At 56.4% G+C, this 18,440-nt stretch overlaps 6 protein-coding genes across 6 annotated transcripts; 4 read left to right on the top strand and 2 right to left on the bottom strand.

The window, feature by feature from the left end:
• Positions 1-1,572: 1,572 nt before the first annotated feature.
• Positions 1,573-2,985, top strand: LTR77_006043 (uncharacterized protein; the record flags this gene model as incomplete). The annotated part of the gene is made up of 1 exon (XM_064803285.1): positions 1,573-2,985. The coding sequence occupies one exon, from the start codon at positions 1,573-1,575 to the stop codon at positions 2,983-2,985; it is 1,413 nt and encodes a 470-aa protein (XP_064658200.1).
• Positions 2,986-4,499: 1,514 nt separating this feature from the next.
• prp3 (U4/U5/U6 small nuclear ribonucleoprotein prp3) lies at positions 4,500-6,501 on the bottom strand (the record flags this gene model as incomplete). Its single annotated transcript, XM_064803284.1, has 2 exons — positions 4,500-4,509; positions 4,547-6,501. The coding sequence occupies 2 exons, from the start codon at positions 6,499-6,501 to the stop codon at positions 4,500-4,502; spliced, it is 1,965 nt and encodes a 654-aa protein (XP_064658199.1).
• A 210-nt stretch (positions 6,502-6,711) lies between these two features.
• On the top strand, positions 6,712-11,892 carry LTR77_006041 (uncharacterized protein; the record flags this gene model as incomplete). Its single annotated transcript, XM_064803283.1, has 3 exons — positions 6,712-6,874; positions 6,900-7,009; positions 7,081-11,892. The coding sequence occupies 3 exons, from the start codon at positions 6,712-6,714 to the stop codon at positions 11,890-11,892; spliced, it is 5,085 nt and encodes a 1,694-aa protein (XP_064658198.1).
• Positions 11,893-12,081: 189 nt separating this feature from the next.
• On the bottom strand, positions 12,082-12,815 carry LTR77_006040 (uncharacterized protein; the record flags this gene model as incomplete). The annotated part of the gene is made up of 3 exons (XM_064803282.1): positions 12,082-12,516; positions 12,579-12,739; positions 12,791-12,815. The coding sequence occupies 3 exons, from the start codon at positions 12,813-12,815 to the stop codon at positions 12,082-12,084; spliced, it is 621 nt and encodes a 206-aa protein (XP_064658197.1).
• A 425-nt stretch (positions 12,816-13,240) lies between these two features.
• On the top strand, positions 13,241-14,179 carry LTR77_006039 (uncharacterized protein; the record flags this gene model as incomplete). Its single annotated transcript, XM_064803281.1, has 4 exons — positions 13,241-13,330; positions 13,382-13,573; positions 13,633-14,025; positions 14,093-14,179. The coding sequence occupies 4 exons, from the start codon at positions 13,241-13,243 to the stop codon at positions 14,177-14,179; spliced, it is 762 nt and encodes a 253-aa protein (XP_064658196.1).
• Positions 14,180-15,735: 1,556 nt separating this feature from the next.
• On the top strand, positions 15,736-17,651 carry LTR77_006038 (uncharacterized protein; the record flags this gene model as incomplete). The annotated part of the gene is made up of 5 exons (XM_064803280.1): positions 15,736-16,026; positions 16,086-16,181; positions 16,243-16,682; positions 16,741-17,076; positions 17,129-17,651. The coding sequence occupies 5 exons, from the start codon at positions 15,736-15,738 to the stop codon at positions 17,649-17,651; spliced, it is 1,686 nt and encodes a 561-aa protein (XP_064658195.1).
• Between the last annotated feature and the right edge of the window lie 789 nt (positions 17,652-18,440).

The raw sequence follows: 18,440 nt of genomic DNA, 5'->3' as shown, positions 1-18,440 counted from the left end.
TGCCGGAGACCGTGGCGTTTGTCTCTAGCTGTGATGTGACGCTGACTGCAGCCGTGGAGAGTGAAGCTGACAACGGCGATATTGTTCTGCGTTTATTACGCCGCCATCGCGATCACATCCAGTAGCTACTTCTCGGACCGTCTCCACTCACGTGCTCGTTCACATGCTTCGGCAGACTGCGAAAGCGACCGGGTGTGTTTGCCCAAACGAGACGTTGAGGTCGGGCCGGGGGGGAAACGGCGTTCCTTCCGTTCTCCCATATTAAAAAAAGTGGCGTTTTCTGGCATTCTCCGTGGTGAGCACGAGCAAGGTGGGGTTGTGAGGACTGGTGAGAGTGGATGAGGCCGAGAGAGTTTTTGTTGCTGGGGCGTGAGATGCGGTCCGAGGTAGTGGCCGCGATGTGAACGGACTTGCTCCTCCATTTGGGGAACGTTTGATCTGATAGCGGAGTAGCGACGAAAGATGCCTCGATGCTTTTTGGAGGTCTCAGAGATAGGCTGCTTTCCAGCTGCTGTCAATGGTTCAGCTGGGCGCGCAGGAACCCGCAGCGCGATGGGTGCTAGCGTCGCAGAAAGCGTTCGCAGGGCTGCAACTGCCCGAGCTGCCCCTCAGCACCAAACTACTGCGTGGCGCTCGGAGAAATTTGTTGGGCGTTGGTGCTGTGCCGTGTTGGCTGTGGAAGCTATGCCGGAATCACATTGATTGATCCCACCGCGCCTCGCAGGACGCAAGGAGAGATGAAGCCTCGCCATGGGCAGTGGAAGTGGTTGACGGGGGCCTTGCTCGGTGTGAGCAGGAGAAGTTGGAGTATGCAAACCCACCGACGGCCGTCCATGTAGCCGACTAGAGAGGGTTTGAGGAGTGCCGATGCGGCTCTGGTTAGGAGAACGTTTGCTGATCGTGGGACGAAAAGGGTGATGGGCAGGGCGAGAAACCCAAGCGAGTGGGACTTCGACAAACGTTCGCCGGCGTGGGCGGGTTCGTGGTCCCGGTAGCGCTTGTCGAGCTAGAGTCTTAGCAGTCGGTCGTTTAAGCAGCGCATCGAAAACAAATGCTGAGATTAATGCCATTGGCTGCGCAGCTGCATGCTACTGCAGCATCTTTTTGTCCTCGATCCCTCGAGCTCTCGACCTCATCTCCTCGCACGCGTCTCCTTTTTGTGAAGTTGTAGCGAGTCCTTCGAAGACGGAGCGTCGTTCTGTTTGCCACCACTTGACTCTGAGGACCGGCAGCCCGAAAAGGCCTGGACAAGCGGGATCGGAGGCGGGAAGACTAGCCCCACACGCAAAACTCCACGACGGACACCAGCACGAGCTGCCGTGAAGAACCTTGACAACGACACGAGGTCAACACTCGCGCGATTGCTCCTCCACACTCCTCCATTGCCCTTCCAGCAACATCCTTCATTCCAGTCTTTCGCACATACTCGACATCGGCTGGCGGTATACCACTGGGTGCTTTGATTCTTGGACCCTTAGGCACTTCGCCTTAGCAACGGTCCACCAGTTTAACATCTTCATCCATTCGCTACATCCAGTTCTACGCCGGCCGCCTGCACTGGTATCATCAATCATGGCCACCTCACGCCATCTTCGCTCGGAGTCTTCAGAGTCGAACTCATCCAATGGCTCCTCATACCAACTAATCCTGGACCACATCCTGACCTACCCTGGAAGCTACGAGATCCCTCTCCGGACCATGTATCAGCTCAATTGCGCGCCCCGCGGCACTCTCAACCAACCTCGAAGCGGCACGCCATCCTCCAGCGCGGGCAGTTCGCCCATCACTCCTCAGACGCCATTTCCGGAATCAACAAGCACGCAGACTTTCACGGAGAGTCTGATGGCCCAGATGCAGCAATTACCGAACCAACCCAAGGTCCTACCGCCAAGCTTCATCACCAACTTCCTGTCGAGATGTTTTCCGGCGAGATTGACGGAGGTCGACTTCCCACAGGCGCTTACTGGACTCGACTACCTCAAGGATCTGGAGGCAAGGCGGAGACGTGAAGTGGCGGCAGCCATGTCCCGGATGGACATCGCTCGTGAAGCTCTCCATGCTGAGAATGATTCCTTCGCGGACAAGCGTCCCGGTGTGGCGGCTTGGGCAAAGTCGATCGAGGAGAAGGAGCGCAAGATTGATGCTCTGTACACGCAGCTGTACATCGGCATCCGCCGCTGGATTCTGATCAACGAACTTTCACTCGTACCATTCAACAAACATAACTGCGTGGCGATGCTGAACACTCTCTACCCGCCGGTGATTACCTCACAGCCGACCTTCAAACTGACCCGTGAAGTACTCAAGAACCAACGAGATGGCTTCTTCAAGTACATTCAAAGCGTCGAGAAGACTGGCCCACATGTCCTGCGCACGTTGATGCAGCAAGGCAAGGCTCCTACGGACGTCAACGGCTGGCCAGCAGTGACCCGGACCTTAAGTCTGTATCTGCAGCTCGCCAACAGCATGGTCAACGAATGCTCCGAACTATCAGATGTGCAGCAGATCCCACGACCACGAGAACCAACAAAGTCTTCTCGTCAGACCCGGAAGGCCGACTCAGGCGTCTCGTTTAACAGCGTGGACGTGGCTTCCTCACGTTCAAACTCGATCGTGGACCCCACGTCACCGACAGAGTCCACCAGACCCAAGACTCCGACCGGTGGCAAGCACAGCACCACCCTCGAGAAGCTCGCACGCGGCCTCAAGACCATCGGCCGCAGCCGCACCGACGCCACCGAGATGATCTCCGACGAGCTCTTCCCGCCCATCACCTCTGCTCACCCTCAACCGGAGAAGCCCAAGGGTTTGCGGAAGATGCGCAGCATGGGCGCCATCGAGGGTCGCAAAAAAGCCGACGTCTCCGCCGCGCAGAACGCCTCCTTCGACGCCGACGAGATGCGCAGGCAGCGATTGCGGTACGAGGCTGGTGTCGCTGCGAATCAGAAGTTTGGGCGTGGGGTGAATCAGAGTCATGAGATTTGAAGAAGGGTTGCTTTTTGTTTTGACTTTTTTCTATTGGGCTTGCATTGAAAGCATCACGACTGGCGTTTACTTGTTACGATACCACGAGCACTGGAACGGCGTATGAACGGTTTTGGAGGGGATTGGGATGCATCGCTTGCGGGAAGCGATAGCGATGTACTTTTACGATGGCATGGGATGGACATGGCGTTGTCGACTGGGTTTGCGGGAAAGATATGGTGGTAGCCCTCGCGGGCAGGAAAAGCCTTTCACTGTCGGATGGTGACGGAAAAGGGAGGCGATTTGTTTGCATTGAAGGGACATGGAGGAGTTAGGATTGGGTCGAGGTGGGCGTTGGCATTGAAAGCCAAGGGGAGGGACATGATGGCAAAGGTGTATTGACGACGGATTGTTTGGCGACTGCCATGATGGATGTGATAGATGGACGTGTAGCACGAACGCGAGACCAGGAGCTCGAAGAATTGAAAACTGTTCAAATGCAAACACTGCTGTGCCCTCTCATCTTCCTACTTTCTCCTACAGTACGTCGTACACACTCCCACATCCTCCCTAGTCCCCTCCATCGCCATGCTCATCTCCTTTACCGTGCCGCAGTAATAAACGCGAACACAACGCGCTCCCCAGTCATTAAAATCCTCCCGTCATCCAGCCGGGCCTCATCAATCCAACATCAGCCCTGTACCCTGCCGCGCGACTCGCGAGTCGGCGAGGCGAGGAAGCCATCGCTACACCCTGGAAGAGACGCGGAAGGAAGTCCGGGGGTACAGAGATAAGGCACTTGTTGCCTGAGCTGGAACCAACACCAACACCAACAACGCTGGTGATAAGACGGGAGAGTATTGGATTTTACACCCTTTCCTCCGGTGGGCGAGGCCTGGACATGTGGCACAGCGGAGGCCAACCGGAAGAAGATAGCACACCCCTCAGACCATCTCTACCTTACCTTCTCATATCTAAAGTATTCCGACCGTGAAAGTAAGTAGAAAACACCACACCAAACCCTCCTCTCTCATCCCTCAGAACTCAACAGCGCCATTTCGGCCCCCTGCCACGTTTTTCCGCGGCACCGGCACCCAACAAACCACCGCAATAGCGCACTCTGGAACCGCATTCCATTCCTCTCACGTGCCCGAGCTAATCAAGCCGCCTCATCACTACCTTAGCTAATGAGTACATAGCCGCAACGCTTTCAACGAAGTTTGTGAAGAACTTCCGAGGCACGAGTATGTAGTATATCCGGAAGTTTGAAGACGACAGAGTTGAGCCCGAGCCCGGGGACTCGGGACATCGCTAGCGCTGAAGACTGTTCAGAGTTGCAGAAGGGTCGAACCCAGAGGTTGGGAAGGTTTGCGGGTGGAAGGTAGTGGGCTTGGTGGGCAATAATTGCCGGTAGAGTTTGGAGAGGTGTGGTTGGTCTGGGGGAAGGGATGCTGGAACGGCGACTAGGGCACGACACGAGACAACATCACTCGGTGTCCGGGCTACTGAAGGCTGACCGTATCAGACTAATCAGACTACTGTGTACTGAAGACCACGTACAAGTCCTCCACCACCAGCTCACCGACTCCTCGCCAGCGTCCACATATTCTCCATCTTCTGCCTCCCCAACACATCCCGCGCCTCACCATCCGTCTCCACGGCCCGGCTCCCCCAGCGCTTGAAACTCCTCGCCCCTTGCTCACCCTCCCAAACCAACACGCAGCGATTCTCAGACAAGTCCTTCAACCCCCCTTCCTCCGTGAACGGCGTACACCACGTCGCCGCCTTGGACCCGGACCGCTCGCTCGCCAGACTCGTGGCGTTGGCTGATCCAGATGCGGCGGGCGCGGAGCCGCCGGTGAAGGTGGTGGGGTTGGTGTTGTCGAGGGGCATGGTGTTTTCGGCCCATTTGACACGGTTCAGCATCAACTTTTTGTAGTTGCTGATGCTGTGACTGCCGCCTTCCACGATGACGAGGTTCATCTGTGGATGCAGGATCACCATCCCAGTAAGAGCGTTCTGCTTCGCGTTCTGATCGACTTGGTAGCGATGCTTGCCGCTGCTGAGGTTGTCGATGCGGAAGACGGCGACTTTGATGCCTTTGGCTTCGTCCCCGGCTTGCTGCGCTTTGAGCTTCTCTTCACGCTGCTCTTTGGTGAGTTTGCGGTTCTCGTTGGCCTTGACGTGTTCGTTGGCGCGCTGGGCAATTTCCTTGTTCACGCGCGCTTCGACTGCAGTGGGGTCTTTGACGGCTTGCTCGCCGAGGACGCGCATCATGTTGCTCTTCTTGACTTTTGGTGCGGGAGGCTCGACAAGGCCGAGACGGATCTTGGCTTGTTCTTCTTTCATGTCGGCCATGCGGCGTTGCCGGCGGAGTTTCTTCTGTTCTTGTTGGGTGAGCATGAGTGGTTTGGGGGCGGGGATGAAGCGGTCTTGCGGCGGGGCCAGCATGACGGGATGCTGGACCAGGGCAGTGATGATAGTATCTTCGCTGTCGATCTTGTTCCTGCCAGCGGTAAGGCAGTCGTCGTAGCTATTCTGTCCGGCTGGCAGGAGACCTTCGTCCCACCATTCAACGTCCGGAGGCGCCGGGACCAGGAAAGACTTGTCGCTCGCTTCCTCAATCTCTACCTTTCGTGTCTCCGCAGCGATCTGCCTTTTCATCTCTTCCAGACGAGCTTGCTGACGGAGAGCATTGGCTTGGGCCATGAACTTGCCCTTCTGGTTGAAGACAAGCTGCTTGCTCTTCCTCTCTCCACCCTTCCGCACAGCGATAGATGCATCGTAGATTGAAGCGTCGAACTTTTGTTCTTGCTGGTTCTCCTCATCCTCTGCAGCCAGATAAGGATTCGCCTTCGGTCTGTCCGCTTGTTGATTCCCTTTGGTCGTGCTGAATTTTGGTCCGTGGGCCTTGCCTTTGCTGGGTGCGCTCGGTCCGCTATCTAACAGACTCGGATGCATGGCAATACCCAGACCTCCCCTCGTCGTCCGACCATCCTGCCGTGGTGGGGGTGGGGCTGCTACCGCGGGCGGTGTGCCAGCTCCAGGCCTTTGTTTCGATAGCTCTGCCGCACGAGCACGAGCTTCTGCTATCCGAGCCTCGCGCTCGCTGGGTTGCTGTGCCTGTGGTGGTGGAGCCCCAATACCTCCGTTGACCGGCGAGCTCCTTGCACCAGCCTGTGGCTCGCCTCGCTTCGCTGCCATCCTCGCCTTCATCTCAGCAATCTTCCTCTGCGCTTCGGCCTTCTTGGCCTCGACATCGTTGGCCGCTCCATTCGTGGCGGGCGGAGGCGGCGGAGGTGAAGCTGCTGCAGGAGGTGGTGTTGGTGCTGCTCCCCCTGCTTTGCTCGCTGCCAGTCTGGCCTTCACTGCCGCCATCCTCTCCGCCGCTTCTCGCTTCTTTCGCTGAATCTCTGAGCCCCCATTCTGGCTGTCGGCCGCAGGAGCTGGAGCTGGCGATCCATTGTTGGATCGTATTCGTTTTGGATCTCCTGCTCCAGAGCCATCGTCAGGATCCAGGGGGCGTTTGCCGCTCATGTTGGGTGTTGTCGTTGAGAGTGTCTGTATGTCCTGAAGCTCTGTCACGAGCCGAAAAGTGAAGGACGCTAGCTGGTTCTAGGGCCGATCCGAGTGCCGAGCAAGCGGGCTCTAATCCCTGCTATCTCGAGCTTCGAGAAAAAAGTTGTCGAGCGATCGCACGGATTGAAACACGACCTCGAGCCTCAGATGAGGTAAGGAACCGACAAGATGAACACCTCTCAGCCGGTCTCTTCCCACCTGTCCTCGGTCTCGTTCAAACACCTCACCTCACCCGACATACGCGCCCTCTCCGTCAAACGAATCACCGCCTCGACCACGTTCGACACCCTCTTAAACCCCGTCCCAGGTGGTCTATACACCCCAGAGCTTGGTCAGTTCGCGGACAATCCATGCAGAACTTGCGGACTACGAACACCACAATGTCCTGGTCATTGCGGTCACATCGAGCTCCCGCTTCCGGTCTACCATGTCACGTTCTTCGATCAGATCTTACGATTGCTGCGGGGTACATGTGTCTATTGCTCGAGGCTGAAGATGGCAAGGGTAGAGGTCAAGATGCTTGTCTGCAAGTTGCAGCTAGTGGGCCTAGGTCTGTTGAAGGAGGCTATGGACATAGACGACGTTCGGCCTGGAAGCGGCGGGGTCACTGTGACTGCTGGAGAGGATGACGAGGAAGAGAGTGAGGAGGATGAGAACAATGCCGATGCAAAGGACCTCATCGCTGAGAGGGAACGTTTTGTAAGGACGGCGATAGCTGATGCGAAGAGAGAGGGAAGGTTGAACTCTCAAAAGACAGAAGCTACTTCGAACGCACGGCGGAAGCTGGTGCAAGAGTTCATGGCCGGTATCACGAAAAGCAAGGTCTGCAGAAATTGCAAGGGTATCAACCCGACATACCGGAAGGACCGCTATGTCAAGATCTTCCGGAAGCCTTTGACCGAGAAGGAACGTCTGAAAATGATTCAGGCTGGGCGCAAGGCAAAAGACGCTGTATTGGAGTTGAAGAAGCGGGAAAAGGTTAAAGCAGGGTCGAAGAGGAAACGAGACGACCAAGACGAAGGCATCGCGGACATGGGCAGCAGTTCAGAGCAGGAAGAGGAGAGTGAGAGTGGAGAAGGCGTGGAAAGCAGTGAGGGGGAGCCAGAGATAGCTGGCGGAGCTTTAGTTGATGAAGATACGGAAATGGCTACTACTAAGAAGACGAAGAAGGACGAGGCCCAGCATGAGTACATGAACCCTAGCCGGGTGCATGCGCAACTCGAGCAAATGTTCGATCTCGAGCAGGAAATACTCAGCTACATATATGGCAACGGAGCCAGCCGGCGCGCGCATAAGACTGACACAAAGCCACGAGCTGAAGAAGGCAGTCTCTCCGCCGACATGTTCTTCATTCGAGATCTGCTTGTCCCACCAAATCGCTACAGACCTGAGAACCGCACTGGCAACGATGAGATCGCTGAAGCCCAGGAAAATACCCTCTACAAGAACATCCTCAACGTTTCCGACACAATGGCTGCCATACAGCGTGAAATCAACGACAAGGAGCACGCAAGTACGCGGTATCGACCGCGCGGATACAATGACCTCGAAAATACCTGGGCGCAGCTTCAAGACGCCGTCAACTCCCTCATCGACCGGGACCGTAACCCCATCCAGGGAGCTGCTGGGCGCAGAAATGCGGACGGCATCAAGCAGAAGTTGGAGAAGAAGGAGGGAATGTTCCGGAAGTACATGATGGGCAAGCGCGTTAACTTCGCCGCTCGCACAGTCATCTCTCCAGATCCCAACATCGAGACCAACGAGATCGGCGTGCCGCCGGTGTTTGCCGTCAAGCTCACGTACCCCGAGCCAGTGACCCACTGGAACCTCGAAGAGCTGCAAGATCTCGTGCGCAACGGCCCTTTCGTCTGGCCTGGTGCCGTGGCCATAGAAAGCGAAAACGGTCAGGTGGTCAGTCTCGAGCGAAAGAATGCTGAGGATCGCACCGCGCTCGCCAACCAGCTGATGTCGCCCTCTACTTCCACTACTGGGTTCGGTGTGCGTGGCACTCGCCCGAAGAAGGTCCATCGTCACCTCAACAATGGCGACATCGTCATCATGAACCGCCAGCCAACCCTCCACAAGCCCTCAATGATGTGTCATCGCGCAAAGGTGCTCCCGGGCGAGAAGACATTGCGCATGCACTACGCCAACTGCAACACCTACAATGCCGATTTCGATGGTGACGAGATGAACTTGCACTTTCCCCAGAACGAGCTCGCCCGCGCGGAGGCGCTGAGCATCGCTGATACAGACCACCAATACCTCTCTAGCACCGCAGGAAATCCGCTCCGAGGCTTGATCCAAGATCACATATCAATGTCGGTGTGGCTCACTAACCGGGATACTTTCTTCGACCGTGGAGAGTACATGCAGCTACTGTACGCCGCTATCCGGCCCGAGAACGGGCATTCGACAAGTGGACGTATCGAGACGGTGCCGCCGGCAATCTTCAAGCCCAAGGCTCTGTGGACGGGCAAGCAGGTTGCGACGTCCGTGCTGCTGAACGTCAAGCCTCGAGAGCATCAAGGTCTTACAGTATCCGGCAAGAGTACAACGGACAAGGTTATGTGGGGCAATGCGGGTGTGGAGGAGGGCGATGTGATCGTGAAGGATGGGTATCTGTGCCAGGGTATTCTCGACAAGAAGCAGATCGGTCCTTCAAGTGGCGGCTTGATCAACGGTGTATACGAGGCGTACGGGCACATGGTCGCCGGTCGCTTGCTCAGCGTTCTGGGCCGGCTATTGACGCGCATGCTCACAACGAGAGCGTTCAGCTGCGGTGTCGAGGACCTTGTATTCACTGCATCAGGCGAAGAGCAGAGACGCCAAGCACTCTCTGGCGCTGAGACAGTCGGGTTGAAAGTCGCAGCTCGCTACGTCGGACTGGCAGACAAAGTGTCGGGCGCGGACGATCGGGAGCTTAGAAGGCGCCTCGAGGACGTTCTGCGCGACGATACGAAGCAAGCCGGTCTCGACCAAATGACGCAGGGCGCTGCTAAAGACCTCTCCTCCGCCGTCACCAACGCGTGTCTGCCGAACGCGCTGCTGAAGCCTTTCCCGAAGAACCAGATGCAGGCAATGACGTCTTCCGGAGCGAAGGGCACCAAGGTCAATGCCAACCAGATCTCGTGCAACCTCGGCCAGCAAAATCTTGAGGGACGTCGTGTGCCGGTGATGGTGAGCGGGAAGACCTTGCCCTGCTTCAGACCGTTCGAGAGCAGTGTACGTGCCGGTGGATATATTGTTGATCGATTCTTGACGGGTGTCCGGCCGCAGGAGTACTATTTCCACGCCATGTCAGGTCGTGAGGGACTGATTGATACTGCTGTCAAGACTTCACGGTCTGGGTACCTGCAGCGATGTCTGATCAAGGGTATGGAAGGACTTCGGGTGGAGCACGACTCGTCCGTGCGCGACATTGCCGACGGCAGTCTTATCCAGTTCCTGTACGGCGAGGATGCGCTGGACGTTGCGAAGGCGAAGTATCTCTCTGACTTCAAGTTCGCTGCGGAGAACTACCTGAGCTTGTTCAACAACCTAGGCGTCAAAGAAGAGTTCGGCCGGCTCATCAGCGAGGAGGCTGCGGAGTACAACAAGAAGGCCGAGAAGAAGCATCGAAAGACTGGCGACCTTGGCGCAATGGATCCCGCACTGTCGAGATACACCCCAGGAACGCATGCTGGCTCAACAAGCGAAAAGATGCTACGCGAAAGCCGATCGTACACTGACGCTAACCCGGACGGCATCATTAGGGACAAGAAAACCAATCCGAATGGCGAAGTCTCCAAGAGAAACTTCCAATCCATCCTCGACCTGCGCTATCTCAAGACCGTCGCTGAAGCCGGCGAGGCAGTCGGCGTGGTCGCAGGACAGAGTGTGGGTGAGCCGAGCACGCAGATGACGCTGAATACGTTCCATTTGGCTGGCCATGCGGCAAAGAACGTCACGCTGGGTATTCCGAGGTTGCGAGAGATCGTCATGACGGCTGCTTCAAACATCGCTACGCCCACGATGAGCCTGCGGGTTAGTGAAGATGTAGGTGTGGATGGGGCGAAGAAGTTTGCGAAAGGTATCTCGAAGCTCAGTCTGGCGGAGTTGGTGGATGGGGTGAGGATTGAAGAGAGCACAGGGCAAGGCGTGGCATACGGCGAAGCGAAGAAGTACAAAGTGCAGTTGACGCTGTTTCCGAAGGAGGAGTATGTGAAGGAGTATGCCATCACTGTTGAGGACGTGGTGGGCACTATCGAACACCGGTTCTTGCCGCGGCTGCAGGCTCTCACGAGAAAGGAGATTAAGAAGAGAGGGGATGAGAAGACGCTGAAAGCTGCGGTGGGCAAGAGCGTCGGCAGGGTTGAAGAGGAGGTCAGTCGACCTGAAGGCGAGCGAGAGGGTGGCGACGACGACTCGGATGCCGAAGGTGACGACGACGCTACCCGGGACAAGACCAAGAACAATCGCCAACAAGCCGGCTACGAAGCCCAAGAAGACGACGACGAACGCGACCTCGCCCACAAGAACATCCGCGAAGACGAAGCCCTTGACGAAGTCTCCGAGCAAGAAGACGAAGCCTACGGCGGCAGCCCGCGCTCCACCCCGGACCCCGAAGAAGAACTCAGCGCCCTCAAGTCCGCCGCCCGCGACCGCGAAAACCGCATCAAATCCGACCGCAAAACCAACGACGTCGTCTCCTTCGCCTTCGACGACCGGAAAGGCGACACCTGCACCTTCACCATGGAGTACGACTCCAGCACCGCCAAGATCCTGATGCTGCACCTCGTCGAGTCGGCCCTGCACTCCTCGCTCGTCCAGTCCGTGCCGGGGATCAGCACCTGTATCCTCGACGAAGAGGCCATGAAAGCGACAAAGGGCGTGCCGATGTTGCTGGCTTCGGGGGTGAATGTCAAGGCCATGTGGGGGTTCCAGCATATCATCCACCCGGACTATTTGTACACGAACTCCATTACTGAGATTCTGACGCACTACGGCGTCGAAGCCGCGCGCGCAGCGATCGTGCGGGAATTGCAGGGTGTGTTCGGTGGACATGGGATTCAAGTCGATGTGCGGCATTTGATGCTTATCGCGGATTACATGACGAGGGATGGGGCATATCAGGCTTTCTCGCGGATGGGGTATCGAGGCAGCACGAGCCCGTTTATGAAGATGAGCTTTGAGACGACGGTGGGGTTCTTGCGGGACGCGGTGTTGGAGGGCGAGGAGGAGGGGTTGAAGGGGCCGAGTGCGAGGATTGTGGTGGGGGGGTTGGGGAGGATGGGGACAGGTGGGTTTGATGTGTTTTTGCCTGTTGAGGAGGGGAGGGGGGATGAGGAGAGGATGGAGATAGGGTGAGGAGGGTTGATCGGTATTTGCAATGCATAGGTATTGTACATGTCTGTATATCCGCCTGTGGGTATCATAAGCTAAGAGATGTCGTGTCTTCGTAGATGTTCAGCTTTAAGCAGAAGCAAGCCATCACGCTTTGTGATCGAGCAACATCACTCTGCTGCATCTCCATCCAGTGTGCAGGCCTTCCTGCAGTCACTCCTCATCGCCCTCATACTCATCCTTCTCTTCCTTGCTCGTCATCTTGAACCTGTCCAGTCGACCTTCACTCTTACTTTCCTCCACGTCATTCCCATCCTCTTCAACCTCATGCCCATCTTCCTTCTCATCGTCCATACCATCCTCCCGCTCATCCTCCTGCCCGTCCCCAGCATCCTCATCCTCTACTTCCTCCTTCGGCGCCTGCACAGCACCCTCGCCGTACTTCGGCCGCGGTACCTCCACGCCCCTGCCCTTCAGCACACCCTCGATCTGCGGCAGCAGTTCCACAACCGCAGCGTACTGCTCCACGCTCATCGAGATACCCTTCTTCCCCGGCAGCGTCTTGCCGTCTTTTTCGTAGAACTCGCGGATCGCAATGAAGGTGTTGCCGTCGTAGTCGCTGATCTGGAGACGGCGTTTTCCTGAGATCTGGACAAAAATGTGAGCTTTCCCAAGTGAGGTTTGAGGGTAAGGTTATGGGAAAGACGTACCTCCCAGTACTCCTTCCCCTCGTCATCAATCTGCATGTCCCGGGACGGAGCGGTCTTCTGCTTCTTGGACGACGGGCCATCCTCGACGGAGCCAGCGTCGGAGTCGTAGTCGGCGGCTTTGCGGGCTTTGGGTTTGGAGGCTCTACCAGCTGTGCCTCTGGCTGATGCAATATCAATGTGTGCTCATCAGACAATTGGGGGATTTTACTCACCTGTGGCTTTCTTTGTGCGTACCATTGTGAAGGTGGTGAGTCGATATGTGTGCGAGTCACTGGAGGTTGAAGAATATGAAGATGGAGGTGAAGTGAAGTGCTGTTCCTGACGCCTGTGACACGCGACGCGACTTGGTGACGATTGACTTCCTTCCTTTTTCGGAGACGTGCCTGCCTACCTTCTTGACTTCACCTACTCACCTCACCCCATCTCATCTTATACGAGACGTTGTTCTGCGATGGATGCAAGCTTTTCTCGTATACCAAGTTCAAGCCAAAGAGGAAGGTCAGGTCCTGACGATCAAAATGTAGCAGGTTTGCCTTCACCAAGTCCATTCTCCGACAGCGGCCTCGGTTGAGCGTCTCGTCTCCTCACTTTCATGTGATCAAGCAGAGTAAGCACGAGTTCCTCGTAACCTGTCCGCTACGGTATAATCGTCTTTCGCAACCATGGCCTTCCAACGGGTCGCCTTAATCACAGCCGGTACAGCAGGGTTGGGAGCACAGGTAGCACGTATACTAGCACCCGACTTTAGAGTTGTAAGTCTGTCCTCACAACCCTCATGCACCCGTCCCTAATATAAGGCACAGGTCGTCAACTACGCAAACAACAGCCAACGCGCCGAGTCTGTGGTCTCGGAACTGAAGGAGATCCCTAACACTTCTAACTCCGACGACCAGCCGCGCTTCGCGGCCATCCAAGCCGATGTAGGCGACCGGGCATCGATCCAACGGCTGGTCTCGGAGACGGTAAAGCAATTCGGAAGGCTAGATGTCGTAGTCGTAAGTTCTACCTTCTCCCGCTCAGGGTGGCTTAGCTATAAGCACTCACGCAAGCCCAGTCAAACGCCGGATGGACACGAATAACAAATTTCTCCGATCTTGAGGAGGCCATGGTGGACGAAGACTGGGACAAATGCTTCTTGTACAATGTCAAAGCTCACCTCTGGCTTTGCCACGCTGCGAAGGCGGAACTGGAGAAGACCGAAGGCGCTTTCATCACCACCGCCTCGCTTGCTGGCGTAAAGCCGAGCGGTAGCAGCTTGGCCTACTCTGTTACAAAGGCTGCAGCAATTCATCTGACTAAAGGACTGGCTGTCATCTGTGCGCCGAAGATACGGGCAAATACGGTGAGTCCGGGACTGATCTTGACTGAATGGGGTATGAAGTTCAGCGAGGAGAAGCGCGAGGGGGCCAAGCAGGGGACGAAGCTGAAGCGGTTGGCTACTGTTGAGGTGAGTACGCATGTCTGTGTGGAGGGTCGAGAATTTGAGCGGATTGAATGCTGATTGCGTGCGACAGGATTGCGCGGATGCGGTACGATTGCTTGCTACCAGTCGGTCGATGACCGGCCAGAATCTACTCGTCGATGGTGGTACCTCAGTATAAGTCGACATCAACCACTCCCATTCACTACCGGCCTGTGTTCCACATAGCAACGCAAGCACCAGCTGTGAATGTCCCCGGTCGAGATGGTAGCTGGAACACAAACGGATCCCGCTGTCATTCCCTGATTTGCAATTCGGCATCAGCGCCAGTCCACACCTGATGGCAGTGAGACATGTTGCACCGTGGCGGAACGGCTCGTGCCAACCATGTTTGCTTGACAGGTTGGTTACATCCGTGCCCATATACGCACTGGAACCAAATGCATCACCAAATGTATCAGATTGGTAGGTCAGTAACTACAAATACCCTCTCCTTTCCCCACAACGGCGTGTATGCATCTCTTCCAGCACCACCGACAATGTTGTCAAGAAGACTGGCTTGGACCGCCAACATCCTCCTCTGCTGCTCTACCTTCGCAACATCCCTTCCTACTCCCCAAGCAGCCGAGAGCGATGCATGCACCACCATCACCCCAGTGAACTGGGCGCCACCGCGACCTTTCAACCCCACCATCGGTGTGCCCAGCCTGCTCTGCTCCTGGGTCTGCAGTGATCTCGACTGGTCGGGAGATTGCACGCACCTCTGTGTGGCTCCTGGGCTCTGCAGTACGTCTCCCCTCTTCAAGCCGTCACAGGCAGGCGCAGGGGTTGTGGATGTTACGACGCTGACGAACCGCAGCTGTGTTCAATTTACCGTTCGCAGGCCGGATCACTAGTTTCTCTCCTGGGCCCTGAGTGCTCCGGTTGTACGATCTTCAGGTATGCCAATAGCTTCCAAGTCGATCTCGTAACGTACTAGCTGGTACCTGGCTGACGACATTGGACAGTGGGATTATGTGTGACGGTAGCAGTCTACGAGATCTGTCGTATCCTGGCATACCGGACTTGTCGACTGAGGGATGGAACGATTGGGCGGCCAGTTTCGTCTGCTATTGAGCAGAGCAAGAATGTGATAGGAATTTTGTGTGACGGTTGAGGCAGAAGGATGGGATCGAGGTCGTGGTATGCAGGATCCAGCTCACTCTGCTGCACCATGCTGATTCTTTTGGAACAGCTTGGTGCGTCAAGATGCTTTCGCGACGATCAACGAGTTCTCTACTGCACAATTCGTCGGCCACCCTGAGGCTTGCTTTCATCAATGATATTTACCTTCCCAATCAGGCTGCTCCGATATCGGTCGACGTTACTTCGTATTGTCACATGTCAAGGTCTAAACGCCGTCTATCTGCGAAATGAAACAACAATCTGGCCTCGAAAGGGCACCTTCGGAAGATGCAGCTTACCATTCCCGTCCTCCGTCGGTCGCATTATAAGAGGCCAGAAGGACGGTGTCCGGATGGCTTCACCGCGTTAGAGGGACATACCTGGCTTTTGGACGGATACGGATCGATGCCATTCTTCCATTTACCACCTGATTGAACACAAGGATACCCATCTAGCGCTATTGCCTGCGTTACTGGTCCACCTGGATTCCCTGAATCCAAAAGCCATCATATCTCAGCACCCAAGGCCACCCCCAGGCCCTCGACCCTCGACGGCCCGACTACAATTGCCAGTATGGCCCGGACTAAGGGTAATCAGGACAACTCGGCACAGCAGGAGACCTCTGGCGATGCCAGCGACGAGAGTGCTATTCAGAGACAACCTTCCGAGCACGATTCGGTCAAGGAAATGCCACCGAGCGACGCCAACCACAACATTCAGAACACCGATGAGGAGAAGACAGATGTCGAAGCGTCCGACGGAGCACAACCATCAGTACTGGCGAGCGAAGACTACTCGGTCTTCACTGTGCCTCAGAAGCGAGCGATTGTGTTGGCGGGCAGCTTCTTGGGATTGTTCAGTCCGGTGAGTCTAATGACCCTGAAGCTGAGAAACATTGGAGTTGCCATTGACAGCTTCACCAGATGACTGGGTCTATCTACTACCCGGCTCTCAACGAGATCGCAGCCGATCTGAATACTACGAACACTCGGATCAACATCACGGTCACCACGTACTTGGTGAGTCTTTGCCTGAAGCACTGCTACCAGAAAGCAAGTACTGACGTCGATATGTCCTCAGATCATCCAAGGCCTCGCCCCAATGATGATAGCGGGCTTTAGCGACAAGGCTGGCCGACGTCCCGCGTACTTCATATGCTTCTTCATCTACATCATCGCCAACCTCGCCCTCGCCTTGCAGAACAGTTACATTGCTCTGCTACTCCTTCGAATGCTGCAATCAGGTGGCAGTAGCGGCACGATAGCTCTAGCCCAAGGCCTGGTAGGTGACTGCATCGTCTCGGCCGATCGAGGCCAGTACATTGCCTGGGCTTCGGTGGGAACTCTGCTCGGTCCTTCTGTGAGTCCGCTGCTGGGAGGCGTAATATCGCAGTACGCTGGTTGGCATTGGATCTTCTGGTTCCTTCTGATATTGTCGGTCGTATCACTGATCCCAATGGCCCTCTTCCTGCCAGAAACGTGTCGGAACATCGTTGGCAACGGCTCGGTGCCTCCTCCATGGTAAGCTGTACCAGTACCGTCCCTTGAGAGCTTGAGAGCTAACACATGATCCTTCCAGGTCAAGCAAGAACCTCACCGACAGCATCCGCTTCAAGAAGCGCGAGAAGAACGGTATCCCGGTCGACCAAGAGAAGCTGGCCGAGCTGCGTAAGAACTTCCGTCTCACCATCCCCAACCCCATCGGAACGCTCGTCGTCCTGGCAGATCTGGAGTCCGCTCTGATCCTCTTCGCCACCGGCATGTCAATGGCCCTCTTCTACGCCATCTCCGCAGGCGCCTCGCAGAACTTCCAAGAAGTCTACGGCTTCGACGAGCTACACATCTCGCTGATGTTCCTGCCCATCGGCGGCGGAGGCATCATCGCCACCTTCTCAACCGGCAAACTAGTAGACTGGTAAGACCCCTCCCCTCCACTCCACCCCCAAAACCTCCCCTGACCACCCCAGGAACTACCGCCGCCACGCCCTCGCGCTCAAATTCCCCGTCGACCGCCGCCGCCAAGCCGACCTCTCCACCTTCCCCATCGAAAAAGCCCGCATGGAAATCGGCGTGCCCCTCCTCCTCCTCGGCGCCGCCAGCACAATAGCCTACGGCTGGCTGCTCCACCACCGCGTCAGCATCGCCGGACCCATCTGCATGCTCTTCCTGCTCGGCTACACACTATTAGCAGGGTTCCAAGCGCTGAATATTCTGATGGTGGATATTTACCCCGGCAAAGCGGCGACGGCCACGGCGGCGAATAATGTGTGTAGGTGTTTGTTGGGGGCGGCGGCGAGCGCGGCGATTGTGCCGATGAGTGCGAGGGTGGGGTTTGGGTGGGCGTATACGATTTTGGCGCTGTTGTTTGTGTTGTCGACGGTGGCGTTGGTGCCGGTGATGAGGTATGGGGTTCAGTGGAGGAGGGTCAAGAGGGAGAAGGCGGAGCGGAAGAGGGAGGCGAGGGGGGTGAAGAAGGGGAGCAGTGGATGAGACGGGAGCTCCGGATGTTGTATGGTTTAGATGCTGCTTTCGTGGCTACGTTGTAATACGTAGCTTGCTACTTCATCAGACGCTTCTGAGCAGAGCGTGTCTCTCGACTGCCGACCCTCGACTCTACCTGCCGTAGCCTCATTTGTTGAAGCTTCAAGTCCAGTCCGAAGTCCATCTCACTCAAAGGCTGCTGGTCGCCGTATGGGCATGTGCGACAGGTGACACAGTAATGCTGCAGGCCTGTATCGAGAGCTCCGGCATCCAGCAACAGCACGGCAGCAACCCTCATTGTCTCGCGTACATGCTCCCACGGACTTCGGAACACATGCCGGGGTTTCCAACTGCCGCTTGTCTCACTCCAACGTCCAATACCAGACATTGCCTTGGCGTTCGACATGGGGTGATGCCCGAAGTGGCAGCCATCGTCCGACCTGCATGCGCTTCTGCAGCCGTTGCAAAATCTCCGAAATGTTTTCATGCAGCACAGTTTCTGCAACCCAACCAATGACAATAATCCAAGCTCGTTCCCAACGACCAACTCGAATTCAGCCGATGCGGCACTGCTCGCCTGCCGGGTGAAAGCTGGGGTTGGCTCAACGGTGTCTCGGTAGCTGCGCACGCGAGGTTCGAGCCCTTGCGCCCTCTTTCTCGCTTCTCTCCAGACAGGGTTCAGGAAGCGTCCGAGTGGTGGTGTGGAGAGATCGGCTGGCTGGCTGTTTCTGCGGAGACGGTGATGAGCGGTCCGCTGCGCGTAAGAGGCGTGCCTGCAGACAGCCACCTAGTCTGCCG

Source organism: Saxophila tyrrhenica (assembly GCF_035928015.1).
Source record: "Saxophila tyrrhenica strain CCFEE 5935 chromosome Unknown scaffold_9, whole genome shotgun sequence".
Lineage (NCBI taxonomy): Eukaryota > Fungi > Ascomycota > Dothideomycetes > Mycosphaerellales > Extremaceae > Saxophila > Saxophila tyrrhenica.
This window is presented reverse-complemented; position numbering and strand designations above follow the sequence as displayed.